This window comes from Corvus kubaryi, unplaced genomic scaffold (assembly GCF_017639235.1).
Source record: "Corvus kubaryi isolate FWS band 111438036 unplaced genomic scaffold, C.kubaryi_AGA036_p1.0 37392, whole genome shotgun sequence".
Taxonomy (NCBI): domain Eukaryota; kingdom Metazoa; phylum Chordata; class Aves; order Passeriformes; family Corvidae; genus Corvus; species Corvus kubaryi.
The window spans coordinates 1770188-1797732 of NW_024581131.1; the positions used below are offsets into that span (position 1 = coordinate 1770188).

The window sequence follows — 27545 nt, forward strand, 5'->3', positions numbered from 1 at the left end:
GTTCAGTCCATTTAGGAAGAGGAGTCTCTCTGCCTGCGTGTGAGTCCTTTCCCCCGACTTGCAGCTTTTCCCGCAACTGCTTTCGAGGGTCTACTCTTGAAGTTTTCTGGGGTACAATTTTAAGGTTGAGCCGTTCAGAAACAAAAACAGAGGCCCTTCTCCTTCCCTGGGAGCAAAGGGTCTTCATCATCTTCATCGTTAGGACTATCTCTGGGAGCATCTTTAGGAACTGAGGTTTTCTCCTTTCCCATTTGGAGCAAAAGTCCTCATCTGGTTCATCTCTACGGACTGAGGTTTTCTCCTTTCCTGTTTGGAGCAAAAGTCCTCATCTGGTTCATCTCTCTCTGTTCAAACTTCTCATGAAATTACAGCTGCGTCAGCATCTGCCCATCTCAGCGCAGGTGCTTTTGCTCACGAGTTGAACACTCCACCCCCCATATCTTCATGAAATTACAACAGGATACTCTGATATATCATAGCTTCACAACAGAATTTCAGCTTTAAGCATCTCCTCTCTCTCTTCCCTCAGGTTTTCAGCTCTTCATAGCAATAAAAGGGTTACTCTCACCTCGGCCTTGCAGCTTTGCAGCTGGAATGTTGAATTTTTCTTATCGCAGTGGAGAGGGGGGAGAGCCGAGCCGCTCCGGCTGCCCACGGCAAGGCAGTGGGGGGGGGTTCCATGGCTGGAACAGGTCCATGGCTTCATGATGGCCGTGGCCCGGCCCGGCCTGGCCCAAGCAGGGCCTGGCCGGGCCCGCTGGCCCCCACACGGGGCCCGCAGCCACCTGTCCCAGTGCCGGAAACGAGAGAGAGCTTGGAGGGGGAGTTTGCTTATTCTTAAATGTGGATCACAGAGGTGATCACAACTTTAAGTGGCTTAGAGAATTGTCCATATTCAAACTGGCCAGCTGATAGGTTCTGTCAGTTCCCAGAGGAAACTGTAAGCACTCCTTAGCAAGGACGTCCCTTCCGGGACTACGCTTGCTAACCTATGACATCCACCTTAGAATTAGATGCCTTTTGCTTCCCCTCTTTTTTCACTCAATTCACATAGTTTTGTTGATTACATTTCAGATGATTTCGTGACCTACACCTAGCCCTTCTGAACAGCATCCCACAAAATTGAATTCCTGTTAATCCAATATAGGAGAGACATAGGTCATCAAGTAGTGAAGCAAGTGTCCTTCTCTTCCTCTGAATGTTTACCCACTTGACCAATTTGTGTATATCCCTGTCAGATGGAATGGTTTGGCATCACTGCAAAAGATACAGGGGATGAATCTTGAAAAAGGTGAATAAAGTCTGAGAACTGCTCCGATCCCAGTGAGGGGACTGGTTTTTGACAAGCCAAGAATGAGGCTCAGCATTTTCCACCCGTCCAATATTTCTCTTACAGATCTCTCGGTTCATTACTCGTGGTCAATATTTTACAGCTTAGTAATGGCACATGAGGCACAAAATAAAGAGTACAGATCTCCTCCTGACAAATGCGGTGATAAATCACTTCCTGTCCATCAGAGGCAAAATCAGGGCACCCATTTGGCATAGAGAAGGCTTGAAGCAAATGTGCCAGCATCACTTGAGCATTACTAGATTTGTCCACAAACTTCTGCTTATTATGGCTAAAGCAGAGGATTAGATCATCCCTGATTCCTTTGAACTGTGGGAAAATTCAAATTGATAATGAAATTTAAAAAAAAAAAACCCAAAAACCTGTTACCTTTGGCTTGAGAATGATAATGCAACACCTTTTTCCCTGTATTTTTGATAGACACTTTAATTACTGCTTGGGTGAAATATCGGTATCCTTTTGAGGAAGGAAAAATATGACTGAAACTTTTTTATTCGTGTACTGCCTCTTTTTTCCTTTAAAGGTTCAGAAATATCTTTCTGCATTAGACTATATATTGAGGTACCAGATAAAAAATAACAGAAACATGAACACTAGCAATTCCAGAGATAAGTTTTACTCCTAACAAACTTCAGCAAGCCTATTGTTTTCACTGATGTCACAGAAATTCCATATACTTGTGCAAAGACATGATATAAAACTTCTATCTGGAAAATGTGTTGAATAGTTAACTTTGTCTAATTCTATATGACTTGGTGTGAATTTTTTGTTAGACTGAACAGAGGGTTTTGCTTCCTCTATTATTCTCTACTGTATTCAAGCAGACCTAGTACAGAAATATAGAATTCTGGAAATGAGTAAAGTCTGAATTGTAGCCCAGAGGTTTTAAGTGAGTATAACCTGTTGAGCTTTCAAATAATGCTTGGGGAAAAAATGGCTGAGGAAAAAATAGATGACTTATGTGAATCTAAATATATTTTTAAACAGAATCTACTGAAACAAGCTTAAAAAAAGGGTGCACTTTTAACACAGTCCATGATTTCAACTATTTTTGATTTACTGCTCTAATCCGAATACTTTAGTCTGAGAACTTTCATCCATCGTCAATAATTTAAATGCTTTCCTCTTCACCACGTCTGCTTTTGCATCATAAAAGTCATATGTAGTTTACCTGATAGCACAACATTTTGAAATGAAAAATAATTTAAAAAAACCCCACCACACGAAGTGCAGCAATTGTTGGCATTTAACTATATTTCTATTTGTTATGTGAAATTTGCTAAAAGGTATGTTTGCAAGCTGTGTTGGAAATTAATTAAGGATAGCTACCCTAGTATGTACACAAGTCTTTGTCACTATTGTTGTATTTAAAGAAAAGCTTTTAGCGATGAAAATTTTGTTTATTAGAGGATGAAGATATGGATTGTGTCTGTTTAACATTTGACTCCTAGTTCCACCTTATTTTCAGTAGCTCTTCAACCATATGACCTTCTGGTTCATAATTTTAGCAGTAAGTAAATATAATGTGGAGCTCAGAAATTAGAGGAATGGGAAATATATGACAATAAAAATCTATTTTATACTAATAGAATATGGCTGAAGGATCACTTAAATGTCACTCTAATTGCCACCTATTGATGATTCTTTGTAACTTTTGCAGGAATGTCAGGTTTAATTTAAATGGAGCTTGTAATTGGTAGAAGTCAATCACTTAAGCACACCTCCTACTGAGGTTGTATTACTTTTCCATCACTTAGTGTACAAGCATTAATCCACTTGAGTTCTCTGTGTGAGCTTAACACCCTCTTTGTTGGTGTTGTTGCTATAGCTATTTTGGATAAACTGCTAAAGCAATCCACCCGTCAGCCCAATCTTGGTTAAGTACTAGGGGAACCTCCAGTGCTGCTTTCCTGATTTCCATTTTTCCCCTACAGGAAGGAGGTGTTGTTTCTCTCTTTAAGATCTGTCGCCAGGATTGTTTCAGGTGCCTTTATCCCCAGACCCTGAGAACACTGGCATCAATTTGCTGTGTAGAGGAAGGGATGCACCAGCTGGAAAAGGTAGGCACTTCAGGATTCTTTACTGACTGTGTCATAAATAGAGAAGCCCTGTCTTTAATCTCTTCCGGAAATTGATAATTTGGTGGTGTTTGATACTGTGTTCCATATAATGCTCACCTTTTCAGTGCTGAACACATCTTCAGTCTTTACAAAATTAGTCCCAGCAATAGCATTATGCTATTATCCTTGCACAAATAAGCTTTCTAAGTAGGATAGTTTTATGAAGCAGGTAAACATGTTACTAACTACATCAAAAAAAGAGAACAAACTAGAGAAATTATAATTTCTGGACTCTCTGAATGTTTGTTCAGAAACTCCACTATTTCAAATCATCCTTAAAAGACAGAAGGCTTAATACCTCTTTAAATTCTTTCCTGATGCTCTGATAGGGCTCCTGCTTGTGCCAGTGCTGCAGCTTGTGAGAGTTGTAGTGCACAGAAAGAAGTGGGACAGATATGGTCATTAGTCAATCAAAAAATGCGTCTGCTAATCAGCAGCAGATTTCATAAAAGCCACTTTTAACTGTGATGGCCGACACCAAAAAATTATCCAGATAAAATTATATCAACTTCTTTAGGCTCCTTTCCTTTCTCACACTCACTACCTTCTGCTGTGTTTTGGAAAACGAACACTTCTGGTCACTAAATCATGATCTCATCCTTTGTATTTCATAAAACAGTCATCTTCCCCAGCTGAATTATGGCCTCTTCAAGTTAATGATAAATGATTTCACTGCCTCTTTACATTGACATGTCTTGTAATTTACTGCCCCAAATTCAAGCAAACTGTGACCGAACACCTGCAGCAAAAGCAAGTCTCTGAGTTTACAGTAAATGAAGATGACTTAAATTTTTTTTGACATAATGCTGGTTCAGATTGACACCAGAATCAGTCTAAAAGGATCTTTCATTATGTCCACTATAATGGCAGAGTTAATAGAGTTGGAAATGAAAAAGATTGATTTAAGTCACCCGGTCCAATTCCTGGCAGCGCCAACATGTGTTTAATGTGGCCCATATCAAAGCTGATGGAACAGGAATCCCAGAAAAATTGAACACTCTCAAACTCATGTTTCTTTGATCTGCTTTAATGTTGGCCACGAGTGAAATTGGTTAGGGTAAACTTGATCACAATCAGCATTGGAGTAGTGTTTAAAGGATTCTTAACTGAAATCCCTACCTTCATGGAATTTCAGTTCTTAAAGCATCTTCTTTAAATATGAATAGATTTTTCTTTCAAAATTTGAAGCACTCTTCCAAAGAACACAAAAAAGAGGTAAAAGTATTAGCAATCCTGTAATTACAAAAGTTATCATAGGACTTCTTATCTTGCAGAAAGGGTGGCTTTTTTTCTCCAACTAAGTATCTGGATGCTGGTGAATCATTTAATTTCTCTAATATGAATATCATTATGCCACCTAGTGCATTAAAATATCAGTGCAATTTGAACTTGGTTTTTAATGACAGAAACTTCATTAAAAAAAGCAAACGTAGCCACCAAGCAATTCAGATTAGGCAAATCAAGATACAAACAAACAAACAAAAACCTGTGCAAGCCCTTCTCCCTGTATTCAATTGCACAGCCATTATTGCAGTGTTTAAAAGACCACTTAAAAGAAAGCAGCAAGAGCTCTAATTTGTTATGAAACACTGCTACACTTTCTGCAGTAATTGCGGTGCTTAATTGCTAAAGACATCAGGAATATTTATTTATCCAGTGCTTTTTGACCTTGCCAATTCAGTCCCCATTTCTAAAGATGTAGAAAATTGTCTATTTTAATGAAAAATATTTCTTTCCGTTTAAAAAAAAAAAAAAATTATTGTTCTTCCCAGCCACACATAAATATATCACACTGGAAAAAGCCATTATCACCTTTTTTGTCATCTTGATAAACAAGCTGATCTTTGCTATAATTGCAGCGATAAGGTAGTTGGTGCAATGATTAGCTCTTCCTCTTTTAAGTGAATCTAGTTGGCTCTGTGTACAATGGTGTAAAATCAGTTGGTTAAAATGCGAGTTTGGAACAATTATTTCACTTGCAAGTAATTTACTGAATTCTGATAACATACTGGTACTCTTACTTTGTTGTACATTGAAGTGCAGAGCTCCAGGAACTCAAGAGTAACAAATCAGGCAATTAAAGTAGAAAAATAGTGAAGAAATAGTCCCATTTTGTGCCCGAGAACCGCATAAATAAATGTTCTCTGTAAGCTATGCTCAACAAGTGGTAATTTTGGTGCTTCAAGCTGCTTTTGGGTGTCTGGTTGTTTAATACACTTTAATTTTGTAATCCACTGTGACACCAGCAGGTTTGAGATTATTATTTGGTCTCAGCTTCCCGACCAGTCCTACTTCAGAGTGGAGTGGAGAGACCCTGGAAAAGCAATCAGAACATATTATTCCTGCAGCTCTTTGTCTCTGTACCCAAGTAAACTTTGTCATCTGTGTCTTGTGGCACTCAAGCATGCAAAGTTTTGTGGGGAAAACTCACTGCACCAGAAAAGATGGTTGTTCTTGATTTGGGCATTCAGAGTTTATACAGAGGCAATGAGTAATACAGGTAGTTGGGAATAGAGAAAATAGATAAAATCCCTAAACCCAGAACTGGAAGGAGTTTGTGAGAGCTGAGCTTGACTGAAACTGAAGAACAATGTTAGTGCTGCACATGCAGACAGACCTGGTGGTGTGTCGTGCCTGAGGTTTAGGACAGAAATACAATGATGTAGTGGGAGATTGGCTCTCAAGATTTGTTAAGGGTTCTGGAGAGAAGAATATCTGAACCTTTATGAATGAGCTTTGTGAAGTTAATTCACCTCAATGTAGGAAGGACTGTTGGAGGCACAGATTTGGGAGAGATTATTGTGTGTATTTAGTGGTGCTTAAGGTTCAAAAAAGTAAAAATTGTGATCTTGGTATGTATATCCTGGAAATTGAATTAGGAATAACTGTACTTCAAGTAATGCTTTCATTATCAAGACACACATAAAACCTAACAGACATGGTCTTCAACATGGAGCAACCTTGCCTGGAAATGGGATTTGTGTTTGAATTGACATGTTTTTCCTAAACCAATTCTTCAGCCCTTACCCCCCTGAGGCTGCATTAATTCCTTGTTTTGCAGAGCTCTCTGAACAAAGTGTCTCCTATACATTTGCTGACACACAGTCTCATTAAAGTCTAAAAACTGTGGCAGTTTCTCTGCTTCAGGGCTGTCTGTACAAAAGCTGGTGATGGTGGTGCTAAAAGGCATGGCTTTCCAATTTTTGCCCTACTGAAGCTCAGTTATGTGGCTTTCCATTGAAGCTTCTGTGGCAATGAACTTCCTGCTGCAAGAAAAGAGCTGCAGAGCTGGTTCAGAACTAAATAGCAAACAGTGAAATGTACTGCAGCTTTTACTCTGCATGTGAAATGTTATCACATGAAAAAATGCATCTTAGGTGGGACCTAGATCATGGGTCAACTGCCACAAAAACAGGATGATTATACAAATAGTCAGCTGCTTAAATTTTCACAGTTTGCAGAGTACGGTTACTTACATTATTTAAACTACTCCAGAATGCAAGACACCTGGAATCAACTCATTAAGAGGAGATAATCCAGAGACATGGGTGACAACAGCTGTTGCTTTCATTAGTAAAACCTTTTTAACAAATGACACAGCTTTTATCACTGTGCTTTAAGTAAAATTGCCTAGGAATAGATTACAAATTACTTTGAATCCTTCATTTAAAGCACACTAAATCAAATTACCTCCAGAAGAAGAAGGGTAAAGAAAGTATGAAGTATATATTTTTTTGTGGCTGGGAAACTATATGAATTCTACAAAGACTTATAAAACATGAGTGACCTAAAAATCTATTACTCATTGTGAACCCACTCTGAGTCTTAGAATAACCATATTCTTATACACAGTAATAATTTCTGCATGATGGGAATGTAGTCTGTCCATGATGCAGCTGAAAAAACAAGCTTTTCTGGGGAATTAAGTAAAATCTACATTACAGAGCTTCCTCCTACAACTTATTCACAGTTTTTGGGTGCATGTGTGTTGATTACTTAATTCAGCTCCAACCACTTTGAACTTTGAGTTTCAAACATGAAACTCAGTAAAAATCATGGAGTAATTTTGCTTCAGGTGAAATCTCATCTTCTAAACCCACTGAAGTTCATGTGACCGTACAATGAGATGGAAGTGAGAACTCTGCATTAGGAAGAAATTCCTCACTATGAGGGTGGTGCAACACTGGGACAGGTTTCCCAGAAAAGTTGTGGTGATGCCTGGAAGTGGCTACCTGAAAACAGAGGCTAGACAAGACTAAGAGAATAAAAGTAGGTATTTATTTGAAAGGCCTTCAAAGGTACACCTTGGGAGTGTAAACCAATGAGGGGCTCCACTCAAGATGGACCCTGGGTCACGGGTTCTTCACACTTTTATAAGTTTGGTCCATTTGCATATCGGGGTTAATTCTCCAATTATAACTTCAGTTCATGATGTAATTACCCCAAGTTTGCTCCTCCTCTTCAAAGGCTTTTAGTTTACACATTTTGGGGCCTGGGACAATCAAGGCGTCCTTGAAGAGCAAACCTAGAGAGGCTTTGTTGTGTCTAACCAGCACGAGAGAACAGCAGCTAACAGGCCACAGGAAACTTCAGAGTTACACACTAGGCAGTACAGGATTTGAAAAATACAAAAGTTAAAACCTAAGGCATCAGTGGATGTCCCATCCCTGGAAGTGTTCAAGGCCAGATTGGACGAGGCTTTGAGCAGCCTGGTCTAGTGGAAGATGTTGGAAGTAGATGATCTTTAAGATCCCTTCCAACCCTAACCATTCCATGAGTTATGGAGAGGGCTTTCATTATGAGAGCTTGGATGGTATGAAAGTAAAGGCACTAATTCAAAGGCTGAATGCAAAAGTTAGCTGGTGGCCTACGGATTTCATTGTCACAACATGGGAATGCTCCACAATCAGGAATGTTTTAATTTTCATAGTACCTGGTATACAATGGAAATAACTTTGTACAAGAGATGGAAAATTTTCCTGATCTGAATGAATGATATAGTTGCCTTCATATTTCATTATTCCAAATACAAAATGTCAAGGGATATTATTAATAATAGTCTTCTCGGAAAGGTATGTGAGATTGCCAGTTTAGATAGGAGAAACCCATAGGCTGCTACATTTAAAAGCATGTCTGCAGGTTGTTTGCTTCTTTTAAGAAGTGCAATAGTAGTGTGCAGGTTTCTGAGAAGCAGTGAAATGTTGATTTTTATCGTGGCAAATAGTGGTTGATTCAGAGGACTTCCAGCATTGAGAAAAATCTCAGAAAGCACAGAGGTCTGCCTCAGCCTCTTAGCCTTTCTCACTCCTCAGAGAAGAGCTTTGTGTTAAAGTTTCTTTATTTCTTAGGTGAAAAATTCTCATGGCCTATTTTAGTAGTTTCAAAACAAGGGATTATATGGCCTATGAGATGAAAAAATAGCATAGTTATTTTATTCTAAAATGATTTGAATTCAAGAACTCAAATGATTGAGTTTTTTTTAAAGAAAAATATTTTCAAAAAGGCCATAATTTTCAAAATTTAGTTTTAATTCATGGAGAGTCAAATTTCATGTTATTCTGTTTCCTGAGTGAGACAGGACAAGGCAGGGTAATACCAACATAATATAGGATTCTTGGAAGCCATCAGAAGGTGTCAGGTTGTTAGAGACCCTTCTCTTGTCTCTTTCCCACAAAAACAGGTAACGTGCAGTGTTACAACCCTTTCTGAATTTTTCATGGGTCATGCTGGCAAACACTTCTTTAATGCTGTTTTCTAAAGGGGAGTACCATTCTTTTAGGTTCCCTAAAGCAGTGCTTGTTTACAGGAGAAACCTGTGAAGCTTCATGGTCTGGAAGAGCCTGGAAACTTACTTTGTGCATGCTTGAAAACACAGAGTGCTGGCTTGTGTGCTAAAAACCTGTGAAATGATTTAGGTGGATAGGATTCAATGATGTATTGCTTTTACAGCCCTTTGGCTGGAGAATCAACTCTTCTGGTCTGCATAACACACTTCTTTCCATCCTGGAACACTGTTTTGGCTCATCTTCCATGGCTGTTTGCAGCCAGGCTTTGAAATCACACTTGTGAAGTTACAAATGGTAAGCAGGAATGGATAAAGAGGTTTCAGAACTTTGAGGGAGAAGGATAACCTTTTAAAGACTAATTCTGGCAACTTTTGACACGCAGAGCACAGCATGCTGAAAGTTGGTGGCATTGATAGCTGGAGCTGGGAACTGTGTCTCACTGCTGTCAGTGGGTAATTGTGCAAGTCATGTGAGAATGAAAAGCAATGAGAAAAAAAGAGAAGTCAAACTTCAGGAGTAGCATGGGGAACAACATTTTTGAAGCTGCTTTTTACATAGCCTTTTAGATAACCAGGCATATCTGTTTCAGTAGCTGAGTTTGTGGTACAATTAGATAATGTAAAGTTCTAGTCTTGCAGCTCTTTAATTTACTGGACACTTCTTCTGAGTAAGGCTGTTTAATTAATTGGCAGTGAAAAATGTGCTGTGTTTGGCAAATTACATTTCTGTCAAAGCCCCTGCAAGATTCATTAAATCACATCTGAGAGTGCAGGAGCTGCCCTTCCTCAAGTGCTGGCTTCATATGTGTTAGGTGGTTCAAGTTTTACCTCTGACTACACAGTTATGTACATGTAATTAGTAAATGGAGCCTCTTTCAGAACCTTCCCAGGCAAGAGTAACAAGACTTCTTAGGTCACTGCAGAATCTGACCATCTTAGATGCAACAGGCTGCAGTTCTAAGACAAAATAAGGAAGTCATGGAAGTGACTTATTTGTGAACACTGAAAAAGTGTGTGAAAAGAGGTTTAAAAAACTCCCCCATCCCTCCCCCCAAAAACTCACAACAACAACAAAAGAAAAAGCCTAAAACCAACTGGGAGCCAATCTCTGAAGTAGCATTTGATTTATCGAAAACCTTCTGCCAGTTACACAGCAGATTCAAATTTGTTCACTTTGTGGGAGTACTCACTTCTTCATGCAAAAAGGAAAGCAAGAAGGTTTTATGCCTTATTCAAGAGATGTAGACTCGAATAAAGACAGACACATTGGATGTGTACATTGCCAGATGTCTGTAGGAAAAAAGTTTACACAAGCTGCTTTGGCTGAGGTCATGGCCATTATTTCAATTCTGTTAAAATGACTAATGAAATTATAGTGGTTGTGTTGTAGTCCTGATGCTCTGAAGAGATACATATCAATTGCTCTGATAAAAGATATTACCTCTCCTTACAAACCTTGCTTCACTTAAATCATATAGATTTTAAAAGAGGGAGAAAGGAGCCAGCAAGTGTAGCACTAAAGATAAACATTCTGATAACACTGGTGAAGGAGGACAATGTGGAACTTAGCTGAGGAGTTGGTGAATACCTGCCTTGGGCTTTGGAGGACACAGATTCTAATTTTTATCAGCAGATCCTCATTTAGATATCTGGCCTTGCCCAGATTCTGCAAACATAAAAATGTGCACTCAGCCTTAAACCTGTGAGTAATTTAATTTAAAAAACAAGAGAACTACTCCCTGCTAAAAATTCCAGCAGACATGAACATCTGTTGGTCTGTTCAGATTTCTGATGGCAATAAATTTCACAAAGTAAACTTTAATTTGTTGACTACTGAACACAGTGCTGTGGCACAAAGGAAAATTTTTAGAGTCAAGTCAAACAGGTGCAAGATCTTTTTGATACACTTTTTCTGCCTTTTCAATGGAGTGCAACACGCAGTCTATGAGTTTACATACAGATCTATTTGTAATTTGATAAATTTGTTAACAATTTATGGATAGATTTGTATGTCAATTCAAAATGAGCTGTCTTCTAAACCAACAATGAATACTTTAAGTCCTTTCCCTCTAGTGTGAGTTCTTCCACATCATCCACAGATATAGGCTTTGTGAGGTTTGTCCTGTACTTGAAGTGATGTATTGCTTAAGCATGGATCTGTGATAATGTGTCCACATGCAAAAATTTTGTAGCAGACAAAGCAGCCCAGTTTTATTGTTTTTTTTTTTTCATGTTTCAGCAAGACCTGATCAAGAGAAGGCATTGCAGTGGCATTCAGGTATTATCACTGATGTGCTGGGAGTAAATCTTGCTACTGCTCTGTTTTTCATGGCTTCAGAGCAGTGTTCAGCAGGTGAGAGCCGACAGAATGAGGTGTACTTTGGTATTTGGTTTCCATTCAAGATGTAGTTACTGAAGGAGGAGAAACCTCTCTTCTAATCTATCCCTCAGCTCTGTGTCTTTATACACCTCAATTTTATTAATTGAGATGCAGAAGAGACTCTACAGATTTCTTTTTTCTTCCTGTTTTAAAAAGATAAATTTCATTGAAATAGATTTTAAAAGCTGAAAACGAAAGTCCTCAGGCTATGCCAGGTTATTGAGGTGTACACTTCAGTGTGCAAGATCAACTTGGAGCAGTGCCTGTAGATTGCCATTCCCTCCAAGTTCATTTTGAAGCTTTGGACTGCTGCCAGGTTATTGCTCTGCACTTGTTTGGCTCCCATATAATTTACACATGGTTTTTGCAGTCAGTTCTGTTAGTATTTTATGCTATTATTGATTTTATATTTCGCTAAGTATTTTACTTCAAGCACTCCAAATAGCTCTAGATTTATGTTTCAAAAGTCAGGATGTTAAGAGAATTTTATAAATGAAAAATAATTTGGAAATCACCAGATGATGATTTTTCTGTAACAATTTAAAGTATTACCTAAAGTGATGACAGTGATCAGGGCAGCAAATGATCCACGAATGACGTCCGAAGGAACAGAAGCCAACACATCAAATAACAGGTGGGTTTTCCCTACCTAATAATAATAATAATAATAATCTATCGAGCAAATTTAATTTTAAGATGAAAGAAACAGCTTACTCAGCTCCTAAACTGAAGGCAGAGATTAATGAGAATCAATTGAAGCATTTAAAAAGAGAGAGCTTTTTTGGACCTCGAATATTCCCCTTGTCCCTGACAGAGGCAGAAAACTGGAAAGAGATGGCCTTACAGAAAAACCTAACAGATGAGTAACTTTCATAATCCTTTTCTCCTCACTCAGCAGGAAACTATTGCATCTCATATCTGCACTTGTATCCAGTTGTAAACACATGTACTGAAAGTGCTTTAGTTGCATTTTCTAAACAGCTTAGCTGTAGCCATGATAAAGGAGAGATAGGAGCAAAAATGCTTGTAAAAGGAGACAAATACATTAGCTATTTCCCCTCTATAAAATCTCTGCTGAATAAGTTGTGCTGATCCAACCAATTCATCCTGCTGCAGATTTTATGACTCAGTATTGTGGATAATTTTTCTGGCTCATTAGAAAAGTCCAAAGAGTTTACTGCTCAGAGCTTCCCTTTCTTGTCTGGCTGATCCCTGAGCTTACCTAAAGCCCTGTTGGTTTCTGAGACCTCTGCAGGAAGAAGAGCAGGTACCTTCCTGCAGAGATCTGGTAACATGTCAGGGGTTTAAATGCCTCTGGAACCTGAGGATTCATTGCCAGCATTATTTTTCCTTCTAATTCTTCTGTCATGTTTATTTTCCTGCCTGAATTAACTATCACTCTTCAAGTTTTCTAGTGCTCTGTATGGTTTCTTGTTCATCTATTCCTGCTTGCATAACATCGATTTTCAAAAATGTTAATACATATTTAATTTTGAAGGACTGAATTCTCAGATGCACATTACTAAAAGGCAAAAGGAGAAAATCCTTTCTTCATTCATCTAACTGCACCTATGGAATTCCTACTAAAACTATACTTTGAGAAGTACTGAATGATCAAAACTCTCAGGAATAGAGAGTTATTTCTCCTGGTTCCAGGTGATAAATATTTCTTATCTTTAGGGCATGACAGTTGGAAACAAATAGCTCTGTATGTTCATAAATGAGCAGATCTCTGTCATACATGAGGGTAACATGATGGAGGCTGCTAGATGAAGTGACTGGCTTACTTGGTCTGGAAATAGATATTGGTCGTATTTGGGGTGACAGTCAGGACATGAGAGCAGTGCAGAAAATTGGTTTTCATCACAAGAGCATCCATATTCTGAATCAACTTTTCATCTTGGCCACTTCCTTGTGCTTGCTTTTTGGTAGTAGTTCAAACTAGCAAAACACATAAACCTCAGTTTATGTTCAGCTTAGAACTTGGCTCTTTTCCAAAACCACTTTTGCCATTCTCTACTCCCATGAGTGCTACTACCCCTCTTCCAGTTCAGCCTGGGGTTAACAAGCCCTTGCATCACAGCACTTCCCAGAGTTCACACTTAGGCAGGGAGGCTCTAAGAGTCCTGCTGTGACACAATTCAGTCCAGGTGTAAGCTGGGAAATCTTTTCTAGCTGCAGATACTGAGGAACCTTTGCAAATCAGGTCCAAGAAGGGCTCCCAAAATCTGAAAGGTCTGGATATTGTTATTGAGAGGGAAACACACAAGTTTGTATTTTGCAAATTTTAATTTTATACAGTTGCTCGTAGTTTTTGTTTGGTTTCACGCAATGTTTACCAAAATTACAGTCAAAATACTTGGTTCAAACTCTCTTCTCTTTCCTGCTCTCCAGCACCTAACACTGTAAGAAAGTCAGAAAACACTTTACAAAACAAGGGAAAAGTACATGCAGGAAAATTTTACAATATCAGCCTTGGCCAGTTCTAGCCCTGGCCACTATCAAACTTTCTACCAGTAGGTTTGCTTAGTTTAAATGAGTGCTTAGTAGTTTAACTTTACGCCTCAAACAACATTGTAGAAACAAAAACCAGTGTTTTCCTGTTGGTAATATTCTGACTCTGCTACGTGGGCCAGAAACTAACCCTTAGAGAAACTGAGTCTCTCCCCAGAGGTAGTTGTAAAAAAAGAAACTGATGAAATAAAATCCAGTGTAATCCAGCTGGTTAATTAGATGAAACCTGGTATCCTTTCCTTGTGATGTTCATTTTAAGTCAGGACTGGCATTACTCAGGTGACGTGTCTTGCATGTGCTCCCAACAAACCAAAGGGAGTTAATTGTGTGAGTTTTTTCTTACCTCAGGTTTGTAATGAGCTCAGAGTTGCCCTGTGTCTTAACTGAAGTTCACCCATGATCTGTAGGTGTCTCCATGTATTTCTTAAAAAAAGGGAAGGTGAAATAATAATTAATGGCAGATGATGTAGAGATGTGTTTGTGTGTCAGTGTTAAGAGGATTTTTTTGCTTAGGCTTGTTTGCAGGAAACTACTTATGTCTGACGCACTGCCTGATTTACACTAAAACTTTCATGTTTCATAAAGCATCTTTGAAAACACTTAAAGGGCTGTTGGAAAAACAACCTCTTCTGGTAAAGATAATAATACTGTTAGACAAACATCTAACAGCATTGCTTGTATTTTAACTCACCTCTACCTTTCTTCTCTTGCCTACCATTAAGTTCCCAGACAGTAGCTCTTTCACTGACTATTCCTTCCCTTGCCAGTACTGTCTTGAGCTTTTCCTTTTCAAGGGCTTTCAGTTTGTTCATTTGCAGTCCCTGGGAATGGATGAGCAAGCTTTTGCATGGATCAGGGCACACTCATATGCTTGTCTGACAAGGATCTTCAGCTGAGATGAAGAAGGAATCCCTATGGGACCAGCAGGTTGAATTAAGAAGACGGAAGTCTTTCCAGTTTTTGCAGGAACTCATCTTTGTCACTTTGTTCTCACAAAGAAGGTATTGGAAAGATTTCACAGTAACTTAAGCCAAGGGCCAGTCCTGCCTGACCAGCCTAATGGCTTCTATGATGGAGTGACTACACTAGTGGACAAGGGAAGATCTACTGATATAACCTATCTGGACTTCTGTAAGGCCTTTGGCATGATGTCTTCATACTGAGAATCCTGTCTTACTGGAAATGTGTGCACTTCCTTTATACTTCAGATATAACTGACAGATTATTTTGCTCTCACCAATTTTTATTTGAAACTAACTGTTAGTTTCAATCTCAAGAAAATAATATTGAAGGAAGATAGTAAATGGTACTGGTCTGAATATGGGCTCCTGAGGGACCCCACTCATCACTGCTCTCCATCTGGACACCAAGGAATTGACTACTACTTTCTGGTTGTGAAAATCCAGCCAACACATCATCCAACAAAAAGTCCATGTCTAATCCCAAGCCTGCTGGTGTAACTAATGTGTCTTTCTAGCTTCTGTTGTGTCTCTGTTATGCCACACTTGTGTGTCTCTGCCAGAGTCCAAATGTCTTCTTGTCTGTCTTTGTTTAAAAATGGGCTTAGCTGGATTGCAAGAAATGGGCATTGCTGGCATGAACACTTCAGAAAACTGGATTTGGAAGGGAAGCCAAAGGTTTATTATAGATACATCCCATGAAGACTTGTTGATGCTCAAGAGGGGATCTATAACGTCTGTCACTGAAGAAGTTGATTTTTTTCTATTAAATGTGCCATGAAATTCTGTGATGTCATTACTACAGCGGTATCTGACAGTTGAGCAGAAACTGTTTTACTAGATTTACTAGTCCCTACACTGCAGTTCTTAGTTACAACTGGGCGGTCAGCTGAAGGTTCTCCCTCCGTCCTTCAGGACGTTATATCCTTTCCTCCCATATGTACATCCATCTTTTGTAAGGAGATATGTATCTTCTATGTATATCTTGAATTTTCAAAGAAGCCCCTTCTTAGAAGAGTTTGTGACAGCCTCAATGTGACTGAAGGCAGAACTGGTTGCCCACAAAGCTGAGCCCTATGCCACTGGAGAGACCTTGTCACTTGCAGATGTCCAGTAAGAGCCATGAAAGATCTGCATGTGATGACATCATTTCCTGGTCATTCTATCTTCTACAAACCTTCAGCTATACTGGCCAGAGTCCTGATTAATTAAGGTTTGTAAAATAACGGAAAGAAATTAAACCTAAACCAAAAGAAAATACCAAACCCTAACAGATAAGTAAAAATGGAAAGCAGTGCTGAGGTTGAAGCATTCTGATACCCTGACAATTGCCCAGAAAAATGCTGAAGGCAGAACAAGTCTTTAGAAAGTATTTCTGGTGGCTGTGTGGAGGCAGTTTCCTGAGCTGTTGGTGAGGTAGGAAAGATCATACACATTCTAGATTCCTTGAAGTGGGAATGGGCTCTCCCACCCAGAAATTTTTAGTTCAGCTGTTAATAGAAAGACAGGGATCACAAATTGATTTATAAACCTGAACTTCTTTGCATCTGTTATGTTTCCTTTACATCCTCATGCATCTGTCTAATAGCCGCACACCAGGTTAAAGAGCAGGTAGATAGTTCTTTTGTCCTGTTGCTTTTTCTACCATGATTCAATAAGCAGGCATAATGGAGGCAACTACGTGGGTGATGGTCACTCCTGCAGAGTTTGCCATATCTGATGAACAGCAGCTGGAATGCTGAGAGAGCACTAGAACAGGGCTGCTCTAGTAGAGTGAAATTCTGCCTCTGTCTCAATCTTCTTTTGCAAGTGCTTCTGTTTCCTGCCCTGGGTGAATTTCTTGAATTTATTAGATTACCTTACCGGATGAATTGCTGTTTCTCCTTTGCCAAAACCACCACTTTTGAGTCTCTAACAATGCAAGAGCAGCCAGGCTTCAGGACATTGGTCTTCCTTGCTGCCCCCAGACCTGCCCCACAGATCTGTTTAGCTGCTGGTGTCAGTGATTTAGCTGACTTTGAAAAACTGTGGGTCAGACTAAGTTTCGGTCTGTTTGCTTTTGCTGATTTTCCTGCTTTGTTGTATAGTCTCTTTCTCTCTTCCTGCTGCATCTCCAGGCCTTAGAAAAGTCTGTACTGCCAGACTACTGCTTACATGTTCTTTTTTTGCCCATCTCTGTGATAATACAACCAATACTGGGCAGTCACTTAAGCTTCTCTTTGCAATAAAACCTGTGTCAGAATACAGCAGATTTTCAAAGAAGTATTTTGGATCTCTGCTGGAAAAGATCCTTTCAAAGGCCAGGGACTATAGACATTTCTGTACTTATCAGTGTCACCCTATATGAGTGTTGAGAGGAGTGTGAGGAAAGATCAAGTTAAAAAAAATAGACTTCATAAATGCTGAGACACTGCTTCCCCCATCTTCAGCAACTTGAAACAATTGTGGTTATGTCAATTCTGCCAACTGAGTAGGGCAATAAATTATTCCATGATTGAAGACTGGCATGAAAATCTCCTTCTCACAATACTTCACCTGGAAGGATTTTGTATTTTTTCTGTAAGGTCTCAAAGTATTCCATTGGGTAATATTTATTTATAGAATTATATAGATTATTGAATATAGTATTATATTTTTATTTATTATAAGTTAATATTACTTATTTATCTATTTATTTAATTCTTCAAGGCCTGGGAAAAGGAAATAAAGAAAAATCCAAGAGCAGGGATAATGTGAAATAGACAAACAAAAGGTGATTAAATTGTCTGCCCAGAATTTGCAGAAGCGATTCATAACATTAAGCTTCAGTATTTTTGGGTTCCAGGTTGAGTCACCAGAATGATATCGATCAAGTTGTGGATATCCATGCACCATCAAATGGCAATTAAATCCACTCCATAAAACTAATACTTAATTTCTATTAAATTAAAAGTTGCCTGATAATGTATTTTTGGTGTTATTGTCATCCTTGGGATGTGCACACAGTTTAAGAGCACTGAGTGTTTTTAAGGTATCTGTGGGTCTGTGGTAAGATTTTACCCTTGTGCTAGTTAAACTGTCGTCAAAGCACTGCAGATGGAGAAAGAGAACAATAGAATAGTTTGGGCTGGAAGGGACTTTTGGAGGTCATCTAATCCAAGCCCTCTGCAGTGAGATTAAAAAAGATAGGGCAAAATAGAGGGCTAAATTGATTATCAGTCAGAATGGAGGAAGAGATCCACACGTGGGGATAAAAGGCTTATACAAATACAAAATCAGGAACGAATCTGAGCGCGTTTGCATGAGAGCTTTTCAGCTGTAGTGATCTAGGAAGAATTAAATCCTCCTCGTATTTCTGTGCTAAAATGATTATCATGTGGCATTTTAAGGTCATAAAAACCAAGCGATAATTCTCTGCATATGGTCTGAAAACTTCACGAGAGTGAAGCACAAGTCGAAAGTCAGTTTTGCTAGGCTGTTGACTCCCGCAGCAAATGCACATTATGCTGTGCAATAGTGGCACCCAGTGGAGACTGGAATTACAGCAAAGTTTGCGCTGCTGCTGGGTAAGGTCTGCCCAAATCTATCCCGTGTTTAGGAAGGCAGCAGAGGATTTGAAAAGACAGGTTTATGAGGACCAAAGCTATGCACCACTGAAGCATCCGCCTAAATCAAGGCAAACCATGCCAAACGGGCTTTTAATCTGAAAAGTTTAGGCTCTCTTATCTATTCACAACAAACTGGATAGTGTGCGAACTGTTTTCCTACAGGATAGACGCTCTGCTTTAACTGCTTTAATTAATTAAAAAAAAAAAAAATCCCTTAAGCAACATCTAATGCAAGAGAATCCTGGACAGTGGCGAAAAAAAATGCCTTCTATTCTAGCTGTCCTGAAAGTACTGCCTGGATAGCGACAGTATCAGCCTCCAAAGCTTGGAGAGAGTGTGAGGAGCAGGATGTGCTCATGGGGAAAGGGGGGATTAGAAGGAAAGCATGGCTTCTCATTCAGTTTCTGTCTGGGCTAAGATGCAACAGTCTGAAAAGGCTGTAAGGTGAGTGAGAGAGGAGTTGAGAGCAGGAGGAATGCCAGGAGTGTCAGGTGGGTGGGAAGGAAGTATCAAGGGAAAATGTCTTCAAGTTTTAAATTCATGGAATACTAACAGCAGCACCACCAAAAGTAAATGGTTACTAATAATAAGCTGTAAGCAGAACAACTCTCCTCAGCGCCGAGTCCTCAATATATTACAGTGTGAAATATCAGATTTCTCTAAAGAATGCATTATTTACTATGGGGTGCTCCACTTGCTGTTCCGTGGGGAATGAGGCTATCTATACTTGTCATCTTCTGGTTTTTGCTTTCTCGGGCATTGTGTATTGCAAATAGTTGTGATGAGCAGGGATTTGGGAGTGACTGACACGTAGTGCTAAAGAGAATGGAGTGAATTAGAATAACCTTCCTGCGCACGAGGTGCTGCTGAGCTCAGATTTCAGTTCCTGTTATTTGTAGGCCTACTCATAAGATCACAAAAATGTGATGAATGAGAATGATGATCTGAGTTCCTAGAAAACGTCCATCCTTGAATGCTTTAGTACTCTCTGCCCTTTGCATTTTTCTTCATTATAAGCACGGATGCTTTGGCATTTTGACCATGCTGGAATTATTCTAGGTCTGCAGAGGATGCAGGAAAACACCTTCCAGGACTTTCTGTTGATCTGGTTATTATTTGGTGTGAGAAACACTCAAATTATATCTGAAGAAATGACAGTTCATTTGGACAGTAATAGGTGGAATTATTTCAATGGCCTATATTCACATATTATGTGGTTGTAGGTAAGTTTTTATCTTCATTTTATAGCATGGGGCATGAGAGGGAAATTAAGTACTCAGAAGTGAGAATCTGCCTCAAATGTGTAATGTGAACTTCATGGCTGATCCAAACATGACGTTTTATTACTGCCTAGGTTGAGAAAGGAATTATAATGAAAGAAGAGGCAAAAAAGCTGTTAGAATAGGTTTGCAATTTATTTTTGAGTAATTTACTTGATTTGTTCTGAGCAAAATAATTAGAAGGCATAAGTCAGCTTTTAGTTACTAAAGATTGCTCCTGTCTCATCCTGTATCCTGGAAGAAAAACTGGGTTACAAGTCACAGGATCTCACCTAGGAAATATTCATGGATGAAGCCACATGACTGACTTCCTGCTCCTGTTAGCTGAATTTATTTATGTGTTTAAAGGCCGTGACAAATTGCTTTTCTCCTCACTCAGAAGAGGATTTTTGATGATTTGTGCCTCAGGGAACTGGCAGTGTTTGAATTTTCCAGCCCATGGACTTGTGTGTGGCTGTGTCAGATGAGGTTGAGAAACACACCCTGCACCTTTATTTTACCAGCTTTGCCATTGTATTAATGATATTGATGTTGCTCTGAGTAAAAATTATGTGTTTGCTGCTCTCCTTTGGTTCATCTTCCCTTCAAGCTCCTTTAAACATGACATAACACACTTGCATCTAATTTTTGGCACTTTTTTTTCCTCTGCTAGAAGAATTTCTGTCTTGTATGAGCCAGTAAAAATGAAGCACTTGCCACAAAATGTATGAAGAAGGTAAGGCACTCAGGACCTAGGGCATTGGAGAAGACATTAGGACAGAGAAGTCAATTAACCAGATCAGGACTTCCAGCCCAAAAAAAAAGGACAGGTCATTGAGACACTCATGTAATTACAATTGATTCTTCTTACAGAAAAAAAAAAACCCCAAAAGACAAAGAATGACAATTGCTGAAAGTGGTAATGGCAAAGGAAGTGATTTTAAGTGGAGATGACACTGGCTTTTTTTCCTTCTTTTTCTCTCTTGCTTTTAAAGAAGCTATGAGTGCTGACTTCTAATCTTTCTAGTCCTAAAAACAGCAGTAAGCCTACACCAAAAAGTAGTATTTTACAGTTCAAATAAAGAGAAAATAACAGAGAGGGAGAGATAGGAAAGGATATAAAAATCAAAGACCTTTTCAGTAACATGAGAGATCAGTTAAAACTCATTAAAAGCGGACTGATTAGACTGTTGGTTTTTAATTTTTTTTCCTTTAAGAAGAATGGTTTGTGGCCAGTTACTTTGAACAGAAAACATTTGCACTTTCCTTTAAAATCCTTAAGGCTTTGGAATAGGTACTTGCATTTACTTTGGCCATTCATCTTTGAAGTAACTCCTGTATTTTCCTTCTGGTTAAAGTTACTCTTCCCTGAGACAACTACAGATCTAAGCCATGAGTGACAATAAAGCCCAGCCAACATCTCTGTTGCTAATGGGCAATTGTCCATAGTGGCTGGCAATGGAGATGAAAGAGATATCCTGCAGGTTTTGTGCATTAGGAATGGGAAGCATTAGCTTTCTGTCATGGCAAGGATCATCTAGAAGGTGGTTTGAATCTACTTTGCTTTAGAAATGTCTTTGCTCAGTGATGGGATTAATGAAACTCTAGAGTTTGTGGTGAATCTTTGCTGTTGGCAATGTGGAAGTTATTTTGATGGGAAGCAATATGGAAATAAATGCTATTGGTATTTGATATGGGTGTTAGGAAAAATCATAGCCACAGACAAAACTCCAGTGATTCACACTGCTGTACGTTCACACACAGAGTTGCTTCAAAAACTGGCAATTCTATAAATATTTTGAAAACAAAAGCCAACATGTTCCATGCAGCAACTGCTATTTAGGTTTTCATACAGAACTTAAGGGATGATGTTGTGACTAGAACACCTAAGTGCCTAGGCAGTCTGAGAGTGTTCATAATTGTTTAGGTGCAAGGACTTTTGTTGATGGCTCCTAATTTCACTGAAGAATGCTAAGAGTTCAGTTTGTCATATGATTAACGTGCCTCAATTGCAAGGCACTTTTCACACATTTTGGGCAAAACCAAGCCTGAGGCATGCTCTTTATTCGTGGAAACTGAGAGAGCCAGCAGTTCTTAGCACACCAGAGACTCACTTCAAGACAGTTTTGAATCACCTTCACAAGAACATCTCTTCCTCTTATGCAGAGAGGAAAAGAAAACATGCAAGAGAGATTGGCCTGAATTTTTTATTTGGAGGCTAGTAATCTAGTGATAAACAATATGGGGGATATTTTAAGAAGGAATTTGCACTGATTATTCTTTTATTTCCTTCAGGATCCTTGTTGGGTTTGAACTTGATATAATTTGTTTATGTTGAAACTTGTTTTGTATGGTTTACTTTCCTCATCAGACATCAGTCAAAGTAAATTTCAAAAAATATGCTAAATTCATCTTTGGTAAAAAATAATGGGAGAGACGCAGCACAGACTTTGTAGTGGTTTTTCCCTAGCACTCACTATCATTGTTTTCAGTGGCAGCTCAGGCTTGTTACACTTTCCCAAGGGTGAGAAGGATGTGACCAGAACTCTGCCTGCTGCCCAGTGAAGCTGGACATATTTGTATTCTGAGACATGGTGCTAATATAAATGGAATGTCCACAGTTATTTCTTCCTTTTGTTCCTTGTCAGCTGTAGAGATGAAATATTAGAAAAATACTTCAACTGACATATTTTATTTACAATCTGAATTATTCTAGATTAGATTGCCCAGATAATGACACAAATTTTGTTTTTAATGCTTTTGGGAGTGGGGAGTGCACTGCAGGCAAGTCTCAGGAGAAAATCCAGTAAACCATGGTTTCTTCCTAGGCAATTGTGCTTCAAAACAGCAATTTTTCTTTTAGATGCCTCGAATTTGATTTCTTTCTAGAAGTTTGGTACACTTCAATCTAAAGTTACATTCTTTAGCCTCAAGGATTCAGTAGTTCTGTTTCCAGAGCGATATGTATATACCCCAGTTTCCTGGTCACCACACTTTTCTAGTAGCTCCTCTAGATTTCCTGTTGTGTTATCTCTGCTTCCCTCTGAAACAGAACAGGCCCTAATCCTGGGAGCTCTCCTGGAGCCAGGAGAAACCCTGTACTGTTCTGTGGAGACCTGCAGTGGCTCTTCTGTTCTTTATGGGCTGGCAGACGGCAGAGTGTAGCTTGGCCATGTGAAATTTCTAGTCCGGATTTGAGCTTTACAGATCCTGGAGGATTCTGTTGGTTTGGAATATGGAATGGGAATTTTCACTGCTTATGTGAAGTGAGCCTTGAGTGTTATTGGGGAAGTCTAATATTTAGTACTTTGCAGTTGTCACATTCCTTCTGTTATAACGTCTCTTGCATTTTTCTAAAAGTGAAAAAACTGGTTTATGGATTGGGGACAATATTAGAAAAACAGGCAGTGACTGGATGACAGAACCAGAACAGTATTTGGGACTTTCCTAAACTACATGTTTGTTTTCCCAGATCTGTGCAGCTAAAATATGACAAATTGTGGTTTTATCTTTGCCATAGCATAACATTTACACACTTACCTATCTAAAATACCTGGAGAAGATCCTGGGCTATTGAAGCTGGAATCTGCTCACTAGGTAAATTCAATTGCAGTCAATTCTGACCTGTTTCAGTCAATTCTGACCAGTTTTTCTGTTGTGAGATCAGTTTATGAAAATAAGCTGACTTGGAAATATGATTTTTGAATGCAGATTGGAACTGCCTCTGTATCAAAGCTCTGTGTTGTACTTATCCTTGGAAATTTTTGTACTTGTCCTTGGATTTTCCAGCTTATCTTGGAAGAATAATCTCTATTGAAAGTGTAACAAAGTTTGTGGTTTTATTCCTCCTGGTTCAAACACTAGCTTAACTTTAAATACATGTGGTTATTATCATTCATAAGAGTACCTCTTTATGTTGAGGTCTTTTAAGGCAGCAAAGAATATTGACTAGAAGGAAAATCAAAATTCAGCTTGTAAAAATATTCAATTTTCTCAGCGTCTTAGGACTGTCCTTATTTCTTCTAAGACAGAATCAATGTAGCAACTGTATTTGAGCAAAGAGCAGCACTGGAAGGTGCTAATGGAGAGAAAAACATCTGAGATCACTTTAACTGGTGACTCCAAGTAGATCTCTGACTGCTCATAAAGGTTGTATGCAAACAATTGATCTTAAACTTGAATTTCTTAGGCTTAAAGCAATTCTGAAATTGTTTTATTGCCACTGCAGTCATAGAAATAAATCAATGTTTGTAGGAGACCCAAGGAGATTTACCTAACTGTCAGGAGAGGGACCTTAGGACCAAATAATTTGGGTCTGCTGTAGCCAATAAAGTTCTATCAATTTTCACCAGATGAAAACTGCCCCTTTTTCACTTTTTAAAATTTTTTTGTTTAAATAAGGGTAGCAATTTCCTCTGTTGTTATTACAACGTGAATGGACTCTTATTGAGTTGCTCACTAAAAGTTTTATAGCTAAAGTACTGTGAGTGTTTTCATTATAAATGGGTATCATAAAACTCTATAACTTGCTTGTAAAAATTCTCTGCCAATAAAAATCTGGCACATCCAAGGTTGGTTCTGGAGTTAATTTATTTAAAATAATTTATTAAAATAATTGAACAGCCATTGTGAAGTAATGAATGTAGCAAACAATTCTATTAATGCCTGGTGCCTCATAGCACTGTTTATAAAAGCAACAAAAATTTGGGGAAGAAAAACATGGATGAAGCAGTGAGTCAGTTTTGCTAGCCATGTCAATTCAGACATAAGAACATTTTTCTGAGCAAGTTATATGTATATATTTAATACTTTACATAAGTGTTCTACTATTATGGTGCATTTGATTATGGTACATATGATTCAAACACTGCAGAAGCCTTGCATTTCGGAGACAGGATGTTTTTTAGGCTAAACTGACTGACACCATTGAAATGAGAAATATTTGCAGGAAATTTTTTTGCATAAGGATCTTTTCCTTAAAAGTGTTTCCAAAAATATCTTATTTCGAATAACTGTAAAAAAAGGACATCGTCCTATGCAGTATCCATTGCTCAAACACTTTCTCTGCCTCTCTAATGTAACTCTGCTTTCTGCCTTGGTGTTTCCATTGTCATAATTTGAGAAGAGAGTAGGGTTGTGTTTGTATATAAGTCATGGTATAATGGTACACGCCTGGCCAAGAATTTTAATTCAATGAGAAGCTGTATGTGAAATTACAGTAATAACAACAACAGGGATTATTAAAATTATTAATTAAATTTTTAGCATAATCAAGTTAAGGTTTCAAAGTTTTGACTTGAACAAATCCAGAATTTTAGCAGGAAGATTATCAGATACTTTTCCTGAGAGAGTAAAGACTCTGTGAAGAGTTAGATTAGGTGATAATGAGTGGCTGTGACCTCCATGCTGCTCTTTTTGGATAGAGACCTTTTCTCATTATTGTAATAGAGTAAGAGGGTCCTCTAAAAATGTGGTGTGCATGGGATTTTTTTTCTCCTCATGAAGAGGTACACTAAGAGACACTTCTTGAAAATAAAATCCATGGTGTCACACCAAAACCTAAATGATACAAAGTAATCGAACATGCTGAAAGAGTGTCCTTGTTTTTAAATGCCAGGCACCAGGTGTTGGAGAATATGCCCTCACGCAATGAAGTGTCTGTGACATTATTTATTTAAAAGTAGGTGATTGGAGCATGTTTCTTTCAGGGAGCACATCTCATTTTCTGGAGTGCCCCGCTATGAATAACCCTGGAGCCCCTGGTTTTTTATAGGAATAGTTGAGGTGGGTACTTTTCTTTTTCTCAGACTATGATCCCCCAGGGTAAATAAAAATGAGGGCTATGTGAAAATGACTAATGTATGGTCTTTCCTTAATTCAGACTTCAGGTCCCAGTGTCTTGTTCAGCATTCTTGTACAACACTTGACAGCTCCTCTCATCTTGTTGACAAGTCCTTTTTTTGGGTCTGTGTGGCTTCATTTTAATGGATTTCAGACCCCAAAATATAATATATAAAGTCTTATCTATTATTTAAAAGAAACAAGTATGTACTTTCTGGAATTTGTAATGCAGATGCAGATACCAAGAAAACCCTACAAATAGGAATACATTCCTGCAGCTTAAAAACAAGCCAATGTATCCAGCCCTCAAAAATGTAGGGCGAAAGAACCTGAGCAACATTTGGTGTCATGAGTCACATAACTTCAAGAATTTAGTCTTTATCATATGTGAGCACAAATAATTCTTCCCTATTCTTACAGGATTCTGACACTACAGGTAACATAGTCATTTTTGGGATTGTTTGACAGAGTAGGAGAAAGAGAACGTAACAAATGCTGAGTACAAGGGTCATTGCAAATGTCTTTCCCCCCCCGCCCCCCAAGCCACCGTACTCATTTGTGACCTGTGGTTTTCCTTCTGTTTTACCAAAGCATCCCAATCCTGTGAACACCAACAGTGGCTGAGTAGAAGCACCTGTACTATAGATGACTTCCACATAACTACAAGTGAATTCTTTTGCAGTCTCTTCTCCTGCCCTTTGTAGCCACTCTGTGTTTATCTTGTAGAAGTGGAGGGATATTGTATAGGAGGAGTAGATCAGGAAAGCCGAGTTTATCCTTGGGTGTTTCTCTTATGTTTGTAGAGAGCAGTTTGAAGCAATGTAAGCTGTGATTTATGGGAGTGGGAATATGTGAGTTGCTAGGCTAATAGCAGTGCAGTGCCTGGTTTCTTTTATCAACCAAAGAAATACTTTAAAAGACTGTCTTATCCTTCATATCAGTCCTCAACATTGAGGGAGTTCAAAGCCGGCTATTCTCTTATCCTTGAAGCAAAGACAAGAGAGAAGTCTGGATATCGATCTTACTGATTTGGTCCACCCTTTCTCTAAAATGACTTTTTCTCTATTATCTCTTTGACAAACAGTTGTACTTTTTATCTGCAACAAGCTTAGAGCATCTCTGAGTGCCGAGGAACATGAATTCTGAGGTGCAAGGCTGCTTCCTCTTGGTTTCATAGGGAGAAAGGGTTTACATACAATTTATCTTTTGACTCCTAGTCAGCCCAGAGTAAGGAACTTATTTCATCTTTCCCTGCAGTTTGTTTCTCCCTGCAATATGGATGTAAGGTTGCTACTCAGGCGTTGCCACATTTAATGCATCCTTCAAGCTGATACAGCCAAATGTCTTTTTTCTTATACCATACAACAATATTCCTCATAGAAAACAGATCAGCTTTACACTTCTCCTTGATGGTTAAATGTCAGGAAGAACAAATACCTCTTCATCAGTTTGACCACACCTGAAGGAGGGAAGTTTAAAAGGGAAGCTCTTGTCAAAGTTGCTGCAAACCAAAGCAGAACTCATTGCCTGTTTAGATACAAAGCTAAAGTTAAGGACAGAAGTTTCAAAGGTACTGAGTTCAACCTCTATTGAGCTGTTCAACCTCTATTCAGCCACACACTATTCTGTCTTGTATGAAATAGGGCTTATAAATTAGATGCCATGGCCACTGTTCTAGAGCATTAGTTATAAAAATCATTGCAGTTTTTTTCACTGGTCACTGCTGCTGCCATAGAATTGCCGCAGTAG

At 38.7% G+C, this 27545-nt stretch overlaps 1 protein-coding gene across 2 annotated transcripts in view; it reads left to right on the forward strand.

Moving 5' to 3' along the window:
• Positions 1-27545, forward strand: part of INSC (INSC spindle orientation adaptor protein) — a 132528-nt gene that overhangs the window by 79727 nt on the left and 25256 nt on the right. For both annotated transcript variants that reach the window (XM_042038690.1, XM_042038691.1), the window contains one exon: positions 3286-3411. In XM_042038690.1, the coding sequence (XP_041894624.1) occupies positions 3286-3411 (126 nt within the window). The remainder of the gene's footprint in view (positions 1-3285; positions 3412-27545) is intronic.